At 41.6% G+C, this 18,564-nt stretch overlaps 1 protein-coding gene across 1 annotated transcript in view; it reads right to left on the minus strand.

Moving 5' to 3' along the window:
• Positions 1-16,253, minus strand: part of PIWIL4 (piwi like RNA-mediated gene silencing 4) — a 41,185-nt gene extending 24,932 nt beyond the window's left edge. The window contains exons 1-6 of the mRNA XM_019923819.3: positions 16,167-16,253; positions 14,888-14,966; positions 12,492-12,623; positions 9,280-9,494; positions 4,746-4,867; positions 2,066-2,146 (exon numbers count right to left, since the gene is read on the minus strand). Coding sequence (XP_019779378.3) covers positions 2,066-2,146; positions 4,746-4,867; positions 9,280-9,494; positions 12,492-12,623; positions 14,888-14,966; positions 16,167-16,253 — 716 coding nt within the window. The remainder of the gene's footprint in view (positions 1-2,065; positions 2,147-4,745; positions 4,868-9,279; positions 9,495-12,491; positions 12,624-14,887; positions 14,967-16,166) is intronic.
• Between the last annotated feature and the right edge of the window lie 2,311 nt (positions 16,254-18,564).

Consider the following 18,564-nt stretch of genomic DNA (forward strand, 5'->3'; position numbering starts at 1 on the left):
TTCAAAATAAATAAATAAATTGTAATTAATAAAATTTTTTTAAATGTTTTAAATGTTATATCAGGAAAACAATAAACATTTTAAAATGGCGACTTTACATTCCAATTCTCTAGATTTCATGAAACAATTTTTCTTTAATCTGATTTCTTTCAGTGGCTGACTTAACACTTCAGTTATTTCCAGCTGGAGTGTCTTTAAACATATATTTAGGATAAAATACATTCCTGTAGAGCTGCATTGTTTTGACCTTGATACTACTGACATTTGGACTGGAAAATTCTTTGTCAGGGGCTCTCGTGTGTATTGCAGGATGTTTAGCAATACCCCTGGCCTCCACCCACTAGATGCCAGTATCAGCCCCCAAACTGTGACCACCAAAAATATCTCCAGACATTGCCAAATGTCCCCCTGGGGAGCAAAATCGCCTCTGGTTGAGAGTACACCTGTAGGATTAAAATGTTTATGGGGGGATCCATCCCAGTATGAAAACATCTAGGTTCAGAAAAGCACACTGGCTCAATGGTGAAGACAATGACTACACTTAATAATGAGATTAAGAAATAATCTAAGTGATATCACGTACAGACATACAAGGAAAACTGGAGCAGTGGCTACATCCCCTTTCCACATTTATGAATATCATAGTCTGAAGTCTTAAGTAAGAAAATGTTATGGAAATGGCATGAAAGAATAGACAAATATTTTTAAAAAATCATGTCAGTTTATGTTTTGTGGACTTCATTTGCTGTGATACTCATGCCAGTTTTCAGGACAAGCATATGCACTAGGACCAGCTCTAGCTCAGCACAACACTGGGCCCACGAGGATTTCTAATCCAGGTGGAGAGATAAGTGACGGGGGTGAATGAATAGGATGCTTTAGACAGACCACTCTGACACACTGAATTAACATACAGAAACCCCGCCCTTTTCCTCTACCTGGCAGAAGCCAAACTCCCTGCCTCCACTTTCTATCTTTTCTGTACAGATCTCCCTCAACTTATGATGGGTTTTCATCTTGATAAACCCACCATAAGCTGAAAATATCCTCAGTAGAAAATGCATTTAATACACCTAACCTACCAAACATCATAGCCTAGCCAACTTAAACGTGCTCAGAACACTTACATTAGCTGACAGTTGGGCAAAATTATCAAACACAAAGCCTATTTTATAAGAAAGTGTTGAATATCTCATGTCATTTATTGGGTACTGTACTGAACGTGAAAAAGAGAATGACTGTGCGGGTCCATCATGGTTGTAAGTGTGTCGGTCGTTTACCCTCGTGATCGGGTGGCTGCCTGGGAGCCGTGGCTGCCGCCGCCCAACCTCATCAGCGAGTATCATCTCCACATCCACTAGCCCGGGGAAAGGTCAAAGTTCACAATTTGAGGTATGGTTTCTACTGAATGTGCATGGCTCGCACATCATCATAAAGTCGAAATATCGTAAATCGAAATATTGTAAGGCAGGGACCGTCCGAACTTCTCCATTTGTTTCGTGTCTGTCTTTGGGTTACTGGCTGCCTCTGTCTTTGGCACAGCTACTTATTTTGGAGAGCTGAGTAACAACCAGTTCAAGACACAGCCGATCACATTCCCTGCAGCATCTACCTCCCAGTTTAGGGTAAAAACTCTGCGAGTGTTCCTAACAGTTCACTAGGGCAGCTTAGCCGGCTTGTGTGTCTGACATCTGCTTACCCAATAATTTCCAATCAACCACCCTGGCTGTGTTAACCTTCTATCAGCAAGAAAACAGAGCCCCAGCTATGTGGTATAACATAATAGAGCTTATTCTGCTCTCATTACGACTTGTCATACACAGAAAACTCAGTTTCTGAATTCCTTCTAGGATTTATGATAACGACCTAGCACACTAATATAAGAAAACAGGCTGCTAGCTTTTGACATTCACCATTCTATAAAGAACTTGAAAATTTTAAAAATCCATTATTTTTCATACCACAGAATCTCTCATAGGAGGCATAATGGTATAATATTGCATCATAAATTATGCTGTTCACATTATAACAATTTCAGAGTAACAGAACACATAAATAAACCTACTTGTGCTGGGGAATTTCCACTGGCTCCGAAGGCTTATAGAAGTTCCGTCCAATCTGGTACATGGACAACTTTTTTAAGATCCTGCAAGTATATATTTTTAAAATCTGTTAAACAACCGTTGATAACAGTATACTTCCAAGTTTGTATGCATGCTGAAAGAAAAATAGTAGAGAAGTCCAGAACTCTTATTGTTATAACACTGGAAGGTTTAGCTGCTAAATGTACACATGAGTGTATATACAAGAACTATCACTTCATGTTTGGGAATGACACAATTGAAATTAGTTCTATCTCTCTGGGTTTAACTGCAATAAGGAGGTGGTCACTTTCCAGTTATGACTGTGACTGTAACATTCTGGTTGGTGTGGATGAGGTGAGAAAAGCCATGTCCACAGGCTCTTCTGGCCTCTTTCTTATTTTGAGATGAGGAGGCTGTTTCCCTTCTTTTTCTTTCTTATTTTTTGTATAGTTAATTTACAATGTTGCGTTAGTTTCAGGTGTACAACAAAGTGATTCAGTTATATATATTCTTTTTCAGATTCTTTTCTATTGTAGGTTATTACAAGATATTGAATATAGTTCCCTGTGCCATACAGTAGGTCCTTGTTGTTTATTTTACATATCGTAGTGTGTATATGTTAATCCCAAACTCCTCATTTATCTCTCCCCCCCGCATCCCCTTTGGTAACCATAAATTTGTTTCCTATGTCTGTGGGTCTATTTCTGTCTTGTAAATAAGTTCACTTGTATCATTTTTTTAGATTCCACATATAAGCAACATCGTATGATATTTGTCTCTCTCTGCCTGGCTTACTTCACTGAGTATGATCGTCTCTAGGTCCATCCATATTGCTGCAGATGGCATTATTTCATTCTTTTTTATGGCTGAGTAGTACTCCATTTTATATATGTACCACATCTTTATCCATTCATCTCTCGATGGACATTTAGGTTGCTTCCGTGTCTTGGCTATTATAAATAGTGCTTCTATGAACATTGGGGTGCATGTCTCTTTTCGAATTAGAGTTTTCTCCACATATCAGGAGTAGAACTGCTGGGTCACATGGTAATTCTATTTTTAGTGTTTTAAGGAACCTCCATACTGTTCTCCATAGCGGCTGCACCAATTTACATTCCCAAGGAGGCTGTTGCTAATGAGGCTACTCAGGCTTCCCAGCGCTACCAAATGACAAGGTTGCCTCTTCAGCAACTAATCCTGGTCACCTTTGTAACGTGACACATCACTGATCTGAGGCTGCCCCATGCATGGGGGAAACAGGAGAGTTTCACGTCCGAAAACAGGGGTTCCAACTGCATGATTTTTGGCTGTCCAATGTCATCTGAGCCTCAGTCCCCTCATCTGTAAAACGGGGATTTTTTTTTTTTTTTTTTTGGCGGTACGCGGGCCTCTCACTGTTGTGGCCTCTCCCGTTGCGGAGCACAGGCTCCGGACGCGCAGGCTCAGCGGCCATGGCTCACCGGCCCAGCCGCTCCGCGGCATGTAGGATCTTCCCCGACCGGGGCACGAACCCGCGTCCCCTGCATCGGCAGGTGGACTCTCAACCACTGTGCCACCAGGGAAGTCCTAAAACGGGGATTTTAATCACACCTGCCTCAGGGCTCTCGAGTAAGGATCAAGGAAGCTCTAACACCACACAAAGAGCTTTGTCACTGCAAAGCACCTTGCAAACGTCAGCTGACTTAAAATAGTCCCCTCTCAGGGGGGCACATGCAAGACTGGCTGCTGAAGGGCATTTTACAGTGCTGAGCTGAGGCCCAGATATGATCTAAAGATGCTCAGCAAGATGTCTGACTAGAATTAGAAAGCAACGTTATCTGTGTGATGAAAGTTCCTTTACGTGCCCTACTCAGCAAACCCCCAAACGCCCCGTCCTCATCCTGTCCAGAGGCCACTGTTGAGTGAAGGGCTCAAATCTTAGGTTCTTAACACATCCTGCTAGTGATCCACACCCGTAGCGGGGAAAACGGTGGTTCTCAAGCTTTCGTGCTCCCACGTGTCATCCGGGAAGCTTGCTAAAAATGTGGGTTTTCAGGCCCCACTCATGAAATTCTATTCACTAGGTCCAGTGAGGCGCTAGGGAATCTGCATTTTGTCGAGTCCCACCCAACATCCAAGATGACATGGAAGCAAGTGATCCTCAGGTCAGTTTGAAGAACACTGAGAAGCTTGGTGACAACCTCCCTTCTGCCCCCAGGGACACATGGGGAAGGAAAGGGGGCTGAGAGGCAAGTGACAGCAGAAAGCAGATGCTGATGGCCTTTCACACCTAAAATCCATCAGCCAGGAGAAAAACCAATCCTTCCGTTTACTAACCCAGACACACGCATCTTTTAAGTCTGGCGGTGGAGGCTGGGAGCGGGCACAGAAAAAGAAGAAAAGGGAAGAGGCACCTGCCCTGCAGCCACTGAGACATCACAACCCTCGAGTCCTTTGTCTCCACACAGATGATACTGGATAGTAACAGAGGTGCCAGTCTGAGGCCGTGATGGACTGTGGTGTGTATTATTGCACAAGTACATGAAAGGATATGGAAGATTTCCCTAAAGATGACACTGCTGCTGGCACACTGCCTACAAAATGGTTAATACTTTTAATACCCAGGCTCTACCACGACAGGCATCATGAGCCTAAATTAGATTCACATTTAAGGCACTTTACTTCTTGAAGATGATACTGAAGACCTGCATGCACACGGGAGAACTTGCCGGCAGCTCCCTCGTCAGAGTGATAGTCATCTTTACAGTCTCGCCTCTTCGAGTTTCACTTGACAATTCCGTGACCTGAAAAAAGAAGTACTTAAAATGCACTCTACGGATTATCCTCAAGGGCACAGAATGTGGATATGCTAAAGCCGTCCCAACTTAATAGGCATTAACAAAAACAAAACTGCAGGTGTCAGTAATGTAATAATCTAATGATTACGTTACGTGTGGAAGGTTTTTTTCGCTGTATTTTGCTAATACCAGAAAAGCGACACATCTCTTTCCTCTCGAACTTCTTAATAGAGAATCAAAACCGGCCTCGGGGTTCAAACATTCAATCCAAAGAGAATCCAGAGCAGCGGTTCTTGACCTTTTTGGGAAGTGGGGGTGGGAAGACAGGTCACAACCTACTTTGAGAGTCTGATCAAAGTTACAGACATTCTCCAAAGAAAATGTCACATACGTACATACAGAAGCAATGTATACAATGTACCCATTTTCAGATGTTCACGGATGCCCAGAAGCCTACTAATGAACTTTCCTGCCCATCCTGGGTTCATGGATTTCAGAGGGAAGCCTCTCAAAAGTTCCTTCAAAAAAACAGAGGAACAGAGAAGAAGAAAGCAAAGGATAGGGAACAGACGAGAGGGAAACATAAATGTGGAAAGAGAGAGGAGAAAATGGTGAAAGTTTAAACAGACATGAAATCTGATTTTATTAACTTTTGTGAGGTCTAGAGAAACCCCTAGGGTTCTTATAATCTGGAACAACGTTCTAACAATTAGAATGAACGCATGAATAGGTCTTTATACCAGATGCCTAACTAAATTTAAAGCTCTTCAGATCAGGGAGGGCTCAGGATAGATTTCTGGAATAAAAAACGACAAATCAGTCAGTAAAAATCTATGATCAAGGGTTTTTCAGAAGGGTAAGGAATTACAAGAGGTCAGTTTATTAGCAGGCATTTATGTTATTTTACCCCTACTTTCCATGGTGAAAGTGTCGTTTTAATGGCTTTTAGGTTGAACCAAGAATGTAGGGCAGGGATAGTTCACTTCAGGGAAACAAAGAGAAATGTGTCCTTTCACAGGGGATGAAATATTTCACTGAGGCGTTTCTTGCTTCAGATAAAACTGTAGAGAAGTCAGAGGTGGCGAGTTGCAGGAAGAGCTTATCAACGTCCAGAAGTCTAAGGCGCAGGAGATGGGGGAGCGGCCCTCAGACTGCTGCCAGGATCTCAGAACAAAGGCGTAAGCCAACAAAGTATGCAGGGATGAGTGGCTGGCAGCAGACGGTCCCCACTCAGAGCGTTATTCAGGAACCCCATTCCTAACAGCCAGCAAAGAGCAAAATCGGCAGCACCCCCTGCACTTCCCCCACCAAACACCACTCCTCCTCGCTTCCCGCCTGTTCTGCATCCCACACCCTCACTCCCAGAGTGCGCTTTCACTTCCTCCTCTCCATCCACTTATCTAACGGGTTGGCAAGTCTTCCCCCTTCTACACCAGTTTCTCTACTCCATTTCAGCTGTTCCAATACCAATATTTACCACCGAGCCCAAGAGCACGTGACGTGGAGTTGCACAGACCCTGGTTCTCTACCTCTTGCAGCCTGTATGATGCAGAGCAAGTTACTGCAACTCTTTAAGACCTTTTCCCATCTCTAACGTGGGAGTGAGACCAGAAAAACGAAGATTAAATGGGATAATTCATGGATCTTATCCCTATCCGTAGCAGTGCTTTGTACCTTGTTCGAGTCCTTTCGACAGCCTGCCCAGATTATTCCAGCTGCACTTTATTAATCGTCCCACTTTGTTCTGTCAGCCATTCAATAGGATGTGATCAGAGTCACTGAAATGTAACACAGCTCTATGGAAACTCTCTCTCAAAGGCTTCAGGGGTCCACGGAGGACAGTTCTTGTTCCTCAGCAGGACATTCAACGTTCTCCCTACCTTTGGAGCCACAACTTGCAAGCCTTCCCAGCTAAGCCTGAACAACCAGAAGTTTCTAAACTATGCCCTTCACTTCCCATCTTTGTGCCTCTGCTCCTCCGGTCCTCCCCATCTCCCCCTTCATTAATTCAAATCCTGCCCAGGAGATAAATTAATGACCATTCCCACTGAAGTGTCCTGCTGGGAATAACCTTTCCTTTCATCACCTCTTTCTGAAGACCTTGGGTAAGACACTTAACCTCTCTAAGGCTCCAGGGGTGATGAGAGGATTAAATGAGTTCATGCATACAGCAGCCTGGCAGAGTAAGTGCTCATCAAATGTAATCCAGTGGTAGGTGGGACATAAAACACAGATCTGCTCATCTCAAGAGAGCTGTGCTGGGGCTAATCCAGAGAACAACCAAGCAGAGCACCTAACACCTTGTAAATGCTCGATAAATGCTAGCATAACAAAACCACTAATTATTATTATGCCGCTTATGTCATTCTATCTTACACTGAATTTATTTGTAAATAACTTCAGTACTAAATTGAAATGTTTCTGACAACAAGAACCTTGTTCTATTTATCCTGGTTTCCTCCAAGGTGCCAGCACCCTGCCTGCTACACAGTAGGCTCTTTATAAGTGCAGAAGGAATGCATGAGAGTGGCAAATAGATGTGACAGGAGACAGCAACCTGGGTCGTGGCCACAGATGCACAGATGGGGTCTGAAAGACAGTGGAAGGCCAGGAGGCAGCAGAACAGGACTTCTAGAACTGCACCATTTGGGGGTGCAATGAGTGAATCAGTGGAGGGGCTCTTTCCATGAAAATAAGCATCCTATAAAGTGTGTAGGGGATGGATGGGAGCACAGGATTAAGCCTGAGTCAGTGTTAAGACCAGAAGAAAAAGATGAGACTAGCAACCTTTGTTAGGACAGTTTCTTTTTACTATCTCATTTTTACTGTCATTAGGTGGCAGGTCATATGTTGATAGAAATTAAGACAACACTCTTCTGTCTAAATCTAGTATCCCCTGTGTCTGGAAGACAGAAGCAACAGGTCTGATCTGTCACACCACGTTTTCACCATCTATTTACTCCCTGCATCCTCATTAGACTCCATGCCCAACAATAAGAAGATGTGTGGCGTATACTACATGCTCACTTTGAATAAGAAATGAGTAATATTAACTTATTCCTAGCATCTGTAGAGTAAAATTCCTCCATTTTCCTTACGTAAAATTGAAGAAAGCTGGACCATTCAAGGGGGCTATGTGATTTTAATATATCCAAATTTCCAAACTGTTACTGCAAATGTGTTTAGAAGAACAAGATCTTTAATGATAGTAATGCCCTTGAAATATATCATTTAGGTATGAGAGGCCATATTAGCATGCTATCAACATCTAGTCATAGGACAAAATACTGAGGGATCACTAAGGACTCATGATGAATAAAAATGTTTCTAAATTTACAGATCCAGATTTTCCAAGTCCTTAAATTTAATCATATGGTAGAATTTTTAAACTCCATATTCAGATGAAATAAACACTCAAGCAGCTCCTATAAATCTCACAGTCTCATAAAAGGAAAAAGGTTCCAAGAGTGCTCAGAAACATACTTCTTGAGGAAATTAACAAAGATACACATGGAATCTAGAAATTTACATTTATGCTCTTGGTGTTCAAAATGCTGAACTCAAAAAAAATTTTAAAAAATTAAGCTTTCCAAGGGATAGAAGCGTCAAGTTTTAATCCAATACTCTGTTTTAATTTTTCATACAGAAACCAGTTCTTTCTCATAATTTTCATACTGCTTTAGAACAAAGCATATGATAAAAACCTCAATAACAATACCTTGATTTTAGGGCTAAAAATGTGGAAGGCGTAAAAAAATAAAATAAAGGGCTATGAATCTTGCAATTGCCATATCCAATGGTCATAACCATTAAAAATATCCTTAAGATTGACATAAATAACTCCTATTTCATATGATGGAACAAGTCATGAAAGAAATGACACTTTTAGAATCAGGATTGATGTAAAGTTCTTTGGACACGTGGACACAATGTGCAGGAGCAAAAAAATGTAGAGTAAATTTAAAGCTCTTAGGCCATAGGCTAAATGGTGTTTTTTAAACTTTTTTTTTTTGGCCACACCCTGCAGCATGTGGGATTCTCCAACCAGGGATCAAACCCATGCCCCCTGCGTTGGGGGCTCGGAGTCTTACTTAAACTCTTGCCTATTTGGGAAAAGTTGAAAAGGATTCCTATTTCAAGGACACTTTGCCTTTAAAAAAGTAGTTGAAAAAGCAGTGTTTGTATTACAGCTCTTCTTTTTTAAATGCCAGACCATCAGCTTCTTAATTAAGAAATCAATCCTGATGAGGTCTTAATTAAGAAGTCTTTCGCTCTCAGGCATGGGAATAGGAAAGAGAAAAGGAGTGAGTGACATACTCATTCCAACCGTCATGAAAATCAGCTAACCTCTAAAATCTACATGAAGGAGTATAAATATATGCACACATGTGTGTATTGAAAAATTAAAAATACCATACCTTTTCCTCTAGCTTTTGGGAGAGAAAAAGGATGACACCATCAAATGCTTTTGCTTTGTTGGAAAGTTCCGTGTGACTATAAAGCAGAGCAATTCTCAGCCTTCTAGATTCTATATCTGGACTGTATGTCACATGATACTGGTAGAGCTGCCAGTCCTGGGGCAGGTCTAAATTAAAAAGATTTGTGACCAGTTTCACAGGTATTCCACTGGAACCTCAAGAAAACAAAGAAAAAACATGTTTTAACCAAAAAAACAAAAAACAAAAAAAAACCCATCGTGTTCATATTAATCACAGCATTCAAAACATTTATTTGCATATGCATAATCGTTGCTAGAAAGCAAGGATTCTTGTTCAGTGACACAAGGTAAGCTCTAGTAACCAGCTGCCTGATAACCTTTGGAGCCCTGCAAGCAAAAGGATCCTGTGTAAGGCAGCCCTCATAAGAACCTGAGAGCAGACACTGACATTCTTGTTTTGGGGAGAAAAGAAACATCTGAATTCAACTACCCTAGGACTCCTTCCAAAGCTTGCCTTCCAGCTGATTCTCAAATCCATCAAGTAAGCATTTTGTAACCAAGCAGGACCCCATGGGGCCTCCCCCATATCCTCTGCTTTAGCTCCTTGCTGAAGTATGTAGGTAATAGTATCTAGTGTACATTTCCTGAATTGTTTTACAGATGCTAAAACCCCTACCAAATGGAAGAAATTAACTACTTGATGACCATTAGCTCCCTCCAGACCTACTGGCAGCAAAGGATTGATAATATTAACCCGTTACCTCACCATCAACCAACCAGAGAATTGTGCAGGAGCTGATCACAGACCCTGGGGCGCCCCTCTTTCACTTTGCCTTTAAACATGCTTTGCTGAAACCCTTCGGGAAGTTTGGGCTTTTTGAGCACTAGCCGTCCTAGACTCCTCGTACAGCGCCTCACAATAAACGCTGCACTTCCCTTCACCACAGCCCAATGTCAGTAGATTGGCTTTACTGAGCATGGGGGAAGGGACCCAAGTTTAGTTCAGTAACAGTTTCAGATGCTGCTCTGGAATTATGGTGCTCTCAGATTATAAAGAAACTCTCCAGTTTTTATCATGAATACAACCCCCATCCGCTTGGAAATCCAGATAATCAAAAGTTCACCATACTTCGGAAAATTCTGAAATCACTTCATTCAGTGATTAGATGGCTCTGTAGGTCCCAGCGAAGGCCCCCCAGAGATAAGGGGGCGACTGGGGATGGAAGAAGAAATTTTACATCTTCCCTGTGTGAGAACAGACAGGGCTCTGGGCTTCTGTTTTTTTGCAAGCACAGGGAGGCCATGTGGGCTTCCAGGAATTCCATCCCCTACAGAATTTTTATTCACCTCTTCAAAATCTACAGGACAAATTCAGAGATGGCCACGATGTCGCTGGTCAGTGCCCAGGATGGCATAAACTCCATCCAGGACAGACTCTAGGAGGGCATAAAGGAAGTACTTCTCACCTCTCCTTGGAGGGAATCATCCAGTGTTCGTCTTATAGGAAAGAATTATCAAATAGTCACTATTTGCCTTTCTGGTGGAGGAGGTGGAAACATGAGCCCTGAGGTGGTGAGGAAGAAAAAGTATCATGTATACCTTACGTAGTATTCCCTCAGTTTTGACCTGTGTATCTACTGAGAAATAATGCACAACCTAAAAGGTAAGAGTTACGTTTTATTCAGCGGACAAAACTGAGGGCTTAAGCCCAGGACACAGCAGCTCAGTTCTGAGGGACTGCTCCCAAGAAGTAAGGGAAGAGCCAGGATATATAGGAGCTTTCGCAACAAAGACCGGAACATCATAAGATTACTTTTAATTAAGGAAAACCATATGTCTCGAGTTAATGAATTTAGCGCTTTTCTATGTTTGGGAAGATGCAAAAGTCAGGGCTCACTGAAATCATTCCTTTGATCTGCACCTCAGCTATCTGGGGCCAGTATCCTGTTCTTTCCCACCCTGAGTCTCCTTAGGGGGCGTCATTGGAGGCTGGCTGCAGTGACTGAAGACTTGGCAGCCGGCGCCCCGTTTGTCTCCATCCTGAGTTCCCTCAGGGCTCACCGTGGGAGCGGCTGCAGCGGCTTCATGGCTGCAACATCTTTTGTGTACTGATAAGGTAGGCAATATTTTTTTCATTGACGTGCAAATATCCAGTAGGAACAAGGAATCTTTGTGCTATTTTAATTAAAGAAAAGGGTTTTTTTTTGTTGTTCTCCCAGAGGACATGCTCATATTAATGGACAAAGAGAAGTCATCTAGAATATCAGAGCTGGCAATACCCTTCAAGACCACTTACAACAGTGTGTTCCAACTGTAATCATGACCCATTAATTAGTGCTGCAGTTATGAAAGTAAATGAGGTGAACCGTCATGTTTCATAGAAAGACTGGAATACAATAGAATGGATCGGAGTGTGCTGCCCATAGGAAGGGCAAGCATTGTTTCATGAAACTTTGTTTCAGTTGCGTTTGTGTAGTGTGTGTATGCTGGAGAACAATTTATGTACTTATTTTTGCTGCATGGTTTGAAAGAGTTTGAAAAAGACTGATCTGCATCAGTGAGGCTTAACTTTTAGAGGGAGTTACAAAGCCTTTTGAGAATCCTATGAAAACAATATGCCTACTTTTCCTGAAAATACACATGCAATCCTAGGTTAAATTTCAGGGGTGAGCCCCGAATCTGCCTAAAGAATTCCCCAAAGAGGCTACATTTTTCTTTTTAGACCTCAAGTCCAGAAAGGTTATTCCCCATATAGGAAAAAGGTTGGGAAAGAGACAAAGCATCTTTGCTGACCCCTACCTCAGGTGTAAGGAGAAAAGGTTTTCAACAAGTGAAATGTAGTTCTGGAGAAAATGTTACTCTTCCTATTAATGAAAGAGAGAATTAAGGCTAAAACAACTAGTGCCTAGACAATGCTTGAATATAGCAGATGTTCAATACATATCTTTTAAGTCAATATATGAACTTGTTTATTTTATTAAATTTAAATTAAAATTTCTTAAGCAAAATTTGGTAACATTAAAAAAAAGTAAGAAATTCTCTGGCAGTCCAGTGGTTAGGACTCTCTGCTTCCACTGCAGGGGGTCTGGGTTCAATCCCTGGTCGGGGAACTAAGATCCCACAAGCAGCATGGCATGGCCAAAAAAATAAATAAATAAAAATTTAAAAATAAGTAACATGAAGACTGGGTACCTCTTTTGCAGTCTCTCACATGGGCCAATTTCTCTCTGGTACAGACACTCAAATCCATCATCTCTCGTCTGATTTTCCCAACTCTTTCCTTGAAGGTACATCCAGCATCACCAGAAGATAGACCACCTTCACCTAAAATATGAAGGGAACACCAAAATGTTATATATTATTAATATTATATACATCAATAACATTTCATGCTAGTGATATCGTTTACAACTATCATATCAAAAATGCATCTAGGGCTTCCCTGGTGGTGCAGTGGTTGAGAGTCCGCCTGCCGATGCAGGGCACACGGGTTCGTGCCCCGGTCCGGGAAGATCCCACATGCCGCGGAGCGGCTGGGCCCGTGAGCTGTGGCCGCTGCGCCTGCGCATCCGGAGCCTGTGCTCCGCAACGGGAGAGGCCACAACAGTGAGAGGCCCGCGTACCGCAAAAAAAAAAAAAAAAGCATCTAGAGGGAATTCCCTGGCAGTCCAGTGGTTAGGACTCCGAGCTCTCACTGTCAAGGGCACCAGGTTCAATGCCTGGTCAGGGAACTAAGATCCCGCATGCCCCTTGGCACAGCCAGGAAAAAAGATGCATCTAGAACCAAAGCTCAGATTTTCGTAGCTTTAATAAAACTGGCCCGCATTGCTGAAAACAGTCATGACCATACAGAAGTCTGCAGCCTGAAAATTGAAAACTGTGAAGGAAGCATGGCGTGTTTTGTTAGAAATAACAGACTCTGAGTTAGTCCTACCTCATAACATTTGGGGCTTACCTGATTCTCCTCTTGGCTAAGGAGAAAGCTCTATCTCCCTATATCCCACTCCACACCCATTTATGGAAGGCTGGTCTCCCTCCTGTAGCTCTTGTGTAACACCCAAAGAATTACAGACTAAGATTGGCCACATCAACTTCTGTACAGATTGGGGCTGAACCTTTCCCCCTTCTCAATCACAAGAAGAGAAATGCCCATACACTGCCGTCAGTGTTTATGCTAGATCATTCCCCTGAGAATGAAAGTCAGCACGTCACCTTGGGACGTGTCACTTACTCTTAGGTTCTAGAAAATGGGAAATTAAAATCTGTTTCCTGATGACTATTTTCTTTTTTAAATGAGTACAAAAAGATGCTAATTTTTCGGATACAACTTTGGCACTTTGAAATGTGAAAATATAAATTTTATATTACAGAATTATTACTACAAAGTAATGTGGCTAATAGTATGACAAACCTCTAGGACACTGACTTGACCACTGTCCTTTGATACAGTCACTGTACGCAACTACCCCAAATGGCGCTACCCACTTGCCCAAAACTGCTGTCCATACCCTTCTCAGTGGAGTTGGAGTCTCCCAGGAAAATCACAAAATTTATTTAATTTTTTAAAAATTCGATTATTCTCACTAGATTATCCATATCATTTACTGCTCTTGGTTTCAAAAGATGTTTGATGGTTTCTAAAAATTCAATCTACCATAGAACGGTAGTTCCCAGAATCTGGGGGTGGGAGGGGCACATGAGGAGTTCTTGTTTAATGGGTACAGAGTTTCAATTTTGTAAGATGAAAAACTGTTCTAGAGACGGATGGTGGTGATGGTTGCACAGCAATGTGAATGTCCTCAATGCCACTGGACTGTACACTTAAACACTGTTAAAATGGTCAACTTTATATTAGACCTATTTTACCACAATTTTTAAAAATAAAAAAAAATCAGTCTACCCTCAAAGGATAAAGAGTTTCCATCACTTGCTAGTCACAAGAAGGCACAGCAGATGCGAAGGAAATTCCCAAAGAAAAGTTGGAATAACACTTGAATGGTGGCAGTAGGGCTGGAATTATAGGACATTTCTACCGTTTAAGCCACCCAGTCTGTGGTACTTTGTCATGGCAGCCCTAGCAAATTAGTGCATCGGGCATGCCAAATTATACTGTGTGGTAGGGGCTACTTGGACTAGCACGTTGACAAGTATCTTGAGGCCAAACCTGGATTTGCAGGTAAGAGAGCCACCACCAAATGGTGAGGTCTACCGTGGGCGGGGAAGGAAGAAGAGAGAAGGGGCAACAGGCATGTGAGGTTACTACCATCCCTGCAAGGCAATGGTATTGGCATTTATGTGTCACAAAGAATTTAAAAATACGTTTTCAAAATTATTCAGTAAACAGACAGAATCAGAAAAACTGGTTTCCTAATATCTGGGGGTTCCCAACTGCTAAGCACCATCAGGAAATTCAGTGGCAGATTCTGTGTTTGGAAGTCCCAAAGAAACACAACAAACACTGGGGGATCCTTCAAAAAAGGAAGATAAGATGCTCAAGAAGTGCGTCTGCTGCTGAAAGGCTTAGTAGAGTCACTCCTATTCCATTCAGATGGGACGGAACTGGATGGAACAGACAGAGCTGCACTTACATTTCTGTGAAATCCTGCTGGTTCCCACGTGGTCACTGCTAGAAGATGCTTCACTGTCACTAAGCGCAACAGACAGAGGCTAAAACAGGGAAAAAATAGTCAGATTTAAGATGTTAAGTCATAAACCAAAATTTTATCACAAGATGAGAATGGTATCACGTCCTATGTCATTGGATTACCGTGAGCTAGGAAAAGAAAATGTTGGCAGGTAAGATGCTTGAGAGAGGAGAAAAGATTGCCCATTTCAGAAGAAAGATAAGGACAAGCTACGGTCTTCCCCATTCATCAATCTTTGATTTCAGTGCCAACTGTGAGCCAGATACAGCCCTTAGCCCCTGGAGGTGGAAAGAGGCAGAGGTGTGATCCTTGCACCCGAGGAGCTCATCAGAGCTCCTCTGGAAGGTGGTACAGGTGATCGCAGACCTCATGCTCCTGTAGCCTTCAGACATGGGGCCTCTGATGTGAACATATTTGTAGCAAGAAAATAAACTGAGCCCAGAGGATCTGGGCCACCAGCTCAGATGATGACCCTCCTGAATAAACTGCTCCAAAAGTTCACAAAACAGGTGAAGGGAACCATTAATATTTTCTCTTCAGGGTAATTACTTCTCTGTTCAAGAAGGTATAAATCAGCCTGCTAAAAAAAATGGATGATACCAAGAGAAGACCTCTCTATGAGCGTAAAGGCATAGACTACTCACTTGAACACTTCTGGTCTAAGATATTGCTCCAAATACTGAGTTTTTGCTAAGTACTGCTCCAAATACTAAATGTAACGTCACTCAAAAATTGCTGGTTTGCCACTCAATTCAACCTAGTTGTCTAAGTCTAATAAGGAGCCCTATGCGCAGTGGTTGCTCAAGAAACAGTGGTTGATTCTAAACTTCATTTGTGTCTGAGATTATTTCTTTTTATATATACATTAGCGAGACAGATCATATTAGATTATATACCACATAATGGTACCTTTGAAGGGACAGCCATTTTCACGGGGACACTTACAAACGAATGAATTAAAACTTAATGATATACTTGCCTCCCATTTTCAACCCTTTTCACTGACCGAAATATCTACATTAATATCTTACTCAGATAAGCTCCCCAACAGGGAAAAAAAAAAAAATGTGAGAAACCCTGGAAGGACTCAAAGTTGAAAGAGAAGATAAGCCACTACTTCGTAGCAGAGAGGAAGAGGTATCTGCCGAGGAAGGCGGTGTCCACGAAGGAAACAGAGGTAGGAGTGAGCGAGACAATGCCAGCTGCTAAGCTTTCTACCCACCAACGGCGAGGCCTGGATGCGCCCCACCTCCGCCGCGCTGGGGCTGAGGGCCATGCCTCGCGCCCTCGCTCGGGCCCGGCCGCTCATGTTCCAGATGCGCCCAGAGTGACTTCAAAGGCAGCCAAGTCTCAACAAGGGTATTTTGTCACCGGTACCCAGATGACAAGGCTGCGACGGAAGCGGTGGAAGCAGTGGCTCTCTGGGTCCTGGGCTGGAATGGCAGCCGAGGCGCACGAGTGGGTGGAGCCAAGCGCACAGCCCACCAGGTCCCGTGGTAGGGGCGGGGGGAGCACGTGGGCGGGAGGCGGTGTGAGGGCTGCGGCGAGACTTCTCTTTTCATCCACAGCCCCCGCCATATTTGGAATTATCCAGCTTTCTAGTTTTTGCCCATCATTATGTGTATATAAGGTTGCATCACACTGTTACCTTTTGTCTGTATTATCTGCTCACTTCTACTCCTGGCTTCTAGATGTCTTTGAATATGTCATGTAAATGTTGTTTCTGGGAAATGTCTGACTCACCTACTGAGGGATGGGGAGCATTTATTTTAAAATGTGCATGAATGCCAAAGAAAACACAAAAGGGTAATCACATATCACATATATGTGATAGCTGTGGCGTTTTTGTTGTTGTTGTTGTTCTGTGAATTGTCTGTTTATATCCGTTGCTGTTTTAAATTGGATTTCTCATGTTTTTCTTGTCATTTGGAAGAATTTTTTTCTTAACATAGCAAATATCTACTCCCTATTTATGAATTATTAATTTTAACTTTGAAGTTCTTTAATCAAAAGTCAATTTTGATGGAGTCAAATCTACTAATTTTTAATTTTATGGTTTGTGCTTTTTGGGGTTTTCTTGAAAGAAAATTTTCCCTGCCCTAAATTTACAAGGATGTTATATGACATTTTCTTTTATTAACTTTATAAGTTTACTATTCACATTAGCTATCTTGTATCCTTCGAGTTTATTTATATTTATATATATATATTTATATGATATGTAGAATGTGAGGTAGGGATCTAACTTTATCTCCTTATAGTGAGCCGTTTTCCCCGAATGTCATCTATTAAAATGTATATAATGGTTTGTGCAGCCACGACCAGCAAATCACAAATTCTCATATATACCTAGATCTAATTTTGTGCTTTCTAGTTCTATTCTACTTATCTATATCTGCTCTGCACCAGTACTTTACCACTTGTAATTGCTATTTCTTTATATTACTCCTAAAATCTGGTGGGGCAAGTCTTTATTCTTTGATATTTTCAATTCATTTATTTTTTGCCAACTGTATTCTTCCATATAAATTTTTAAAATAAGTTTGTCAAGTTTCTTTAAAACTCCTTAATTTCTAATTGGCATTGTATGGAATATATAAATTAGTTTGGGAAGAACTGCCCCTCTTACAGTGTTATAGTTCTTCATTTATTCAAGTTTCTCTTTATGTCCTTTAATAGAGTTTAATTTTTTCAGAAAAGTCTTGTGTATTGTTTAATTGATAGAAATTTATGGTTTTATTAGTATTTTGAAGTATATCTTGTTTTCATTATATTTTCTAATTGTTTATTATTAATATAGATACATGATATTGATTTTTGTAAGTTGATACTGTTTATCAAATTTGCTGAACTCCTTAGTTCATATAGCTTGTCCTTTGATTTCATTGAGTTTGCATGTAGATGATTATATCATCTACAAATAATAGTAATTTTATCTCATCCCTTTTATTCTTATTTCTTTTTCTTGTCTTATCATGTTGATCAAGTTTTCCTGTACAATGTTGAAAGTGACTGTGATAGCTGAAATTCTTGAGTCACTTAAGTGACTCACCCAAGGTACTACAGTTTGTGTGGCAGAGCTGGGATTCCAACTCTGGTCTATCTACCTTAAAGCCCACATCATATCCCCTCATCTCTTATTCATCTCCCTCCAAAAAAGTGATCTGCCTGACTTTAGATACAGCCTGTACTATAGAAAAAAGCCCCAGTCCTGTGTAAAATGCCATGCTTGTCTTTCTATTCATTTCCCATCAGAATACTCTTTTATTCAGTTGTCTTGGGAAATCATTATCCTTGAGGGCTGTCAAGTGCAAGAGGTATGATGGCCTTGGACAGAGATGGCCAGTCTTGGACTTGGCTCAGTGAAGCCACTCTAATGAATAACACATTTCTTTGAAAACGAATGAGTCTGACAGTTCTGAATGATCATAAACTGCATGCTAAAAAGTAGGGCAGGTGGAAAACAGAATCTGGACAAGGAATCTACTTTTGAAAATCTGTGCTTTGTTTCTGAATATAAAAATAATCTTTACCTCATGTTTTCCAAATTGACCACCTCCTGGTAAATTTGACTTGTACTGATGTGAGAACACTAAGAGTGATGAGAAATGCTGAGAACA

This window comes from Tursiops truncatus, chromosome 8, assembly GCF_011762595.2.
Source record: "Tursiops truncatus isolate mTurTru1 chromosome 8, mTurTru1.mat.Y, whole genome shotgun sequence".
Taxonomy (NCBI): Eukaryota; Metazoa; Chordata; class Mammalia; order Artiodactyla; family Delphinidae; genus Tursiops; species Tursiops truncatus.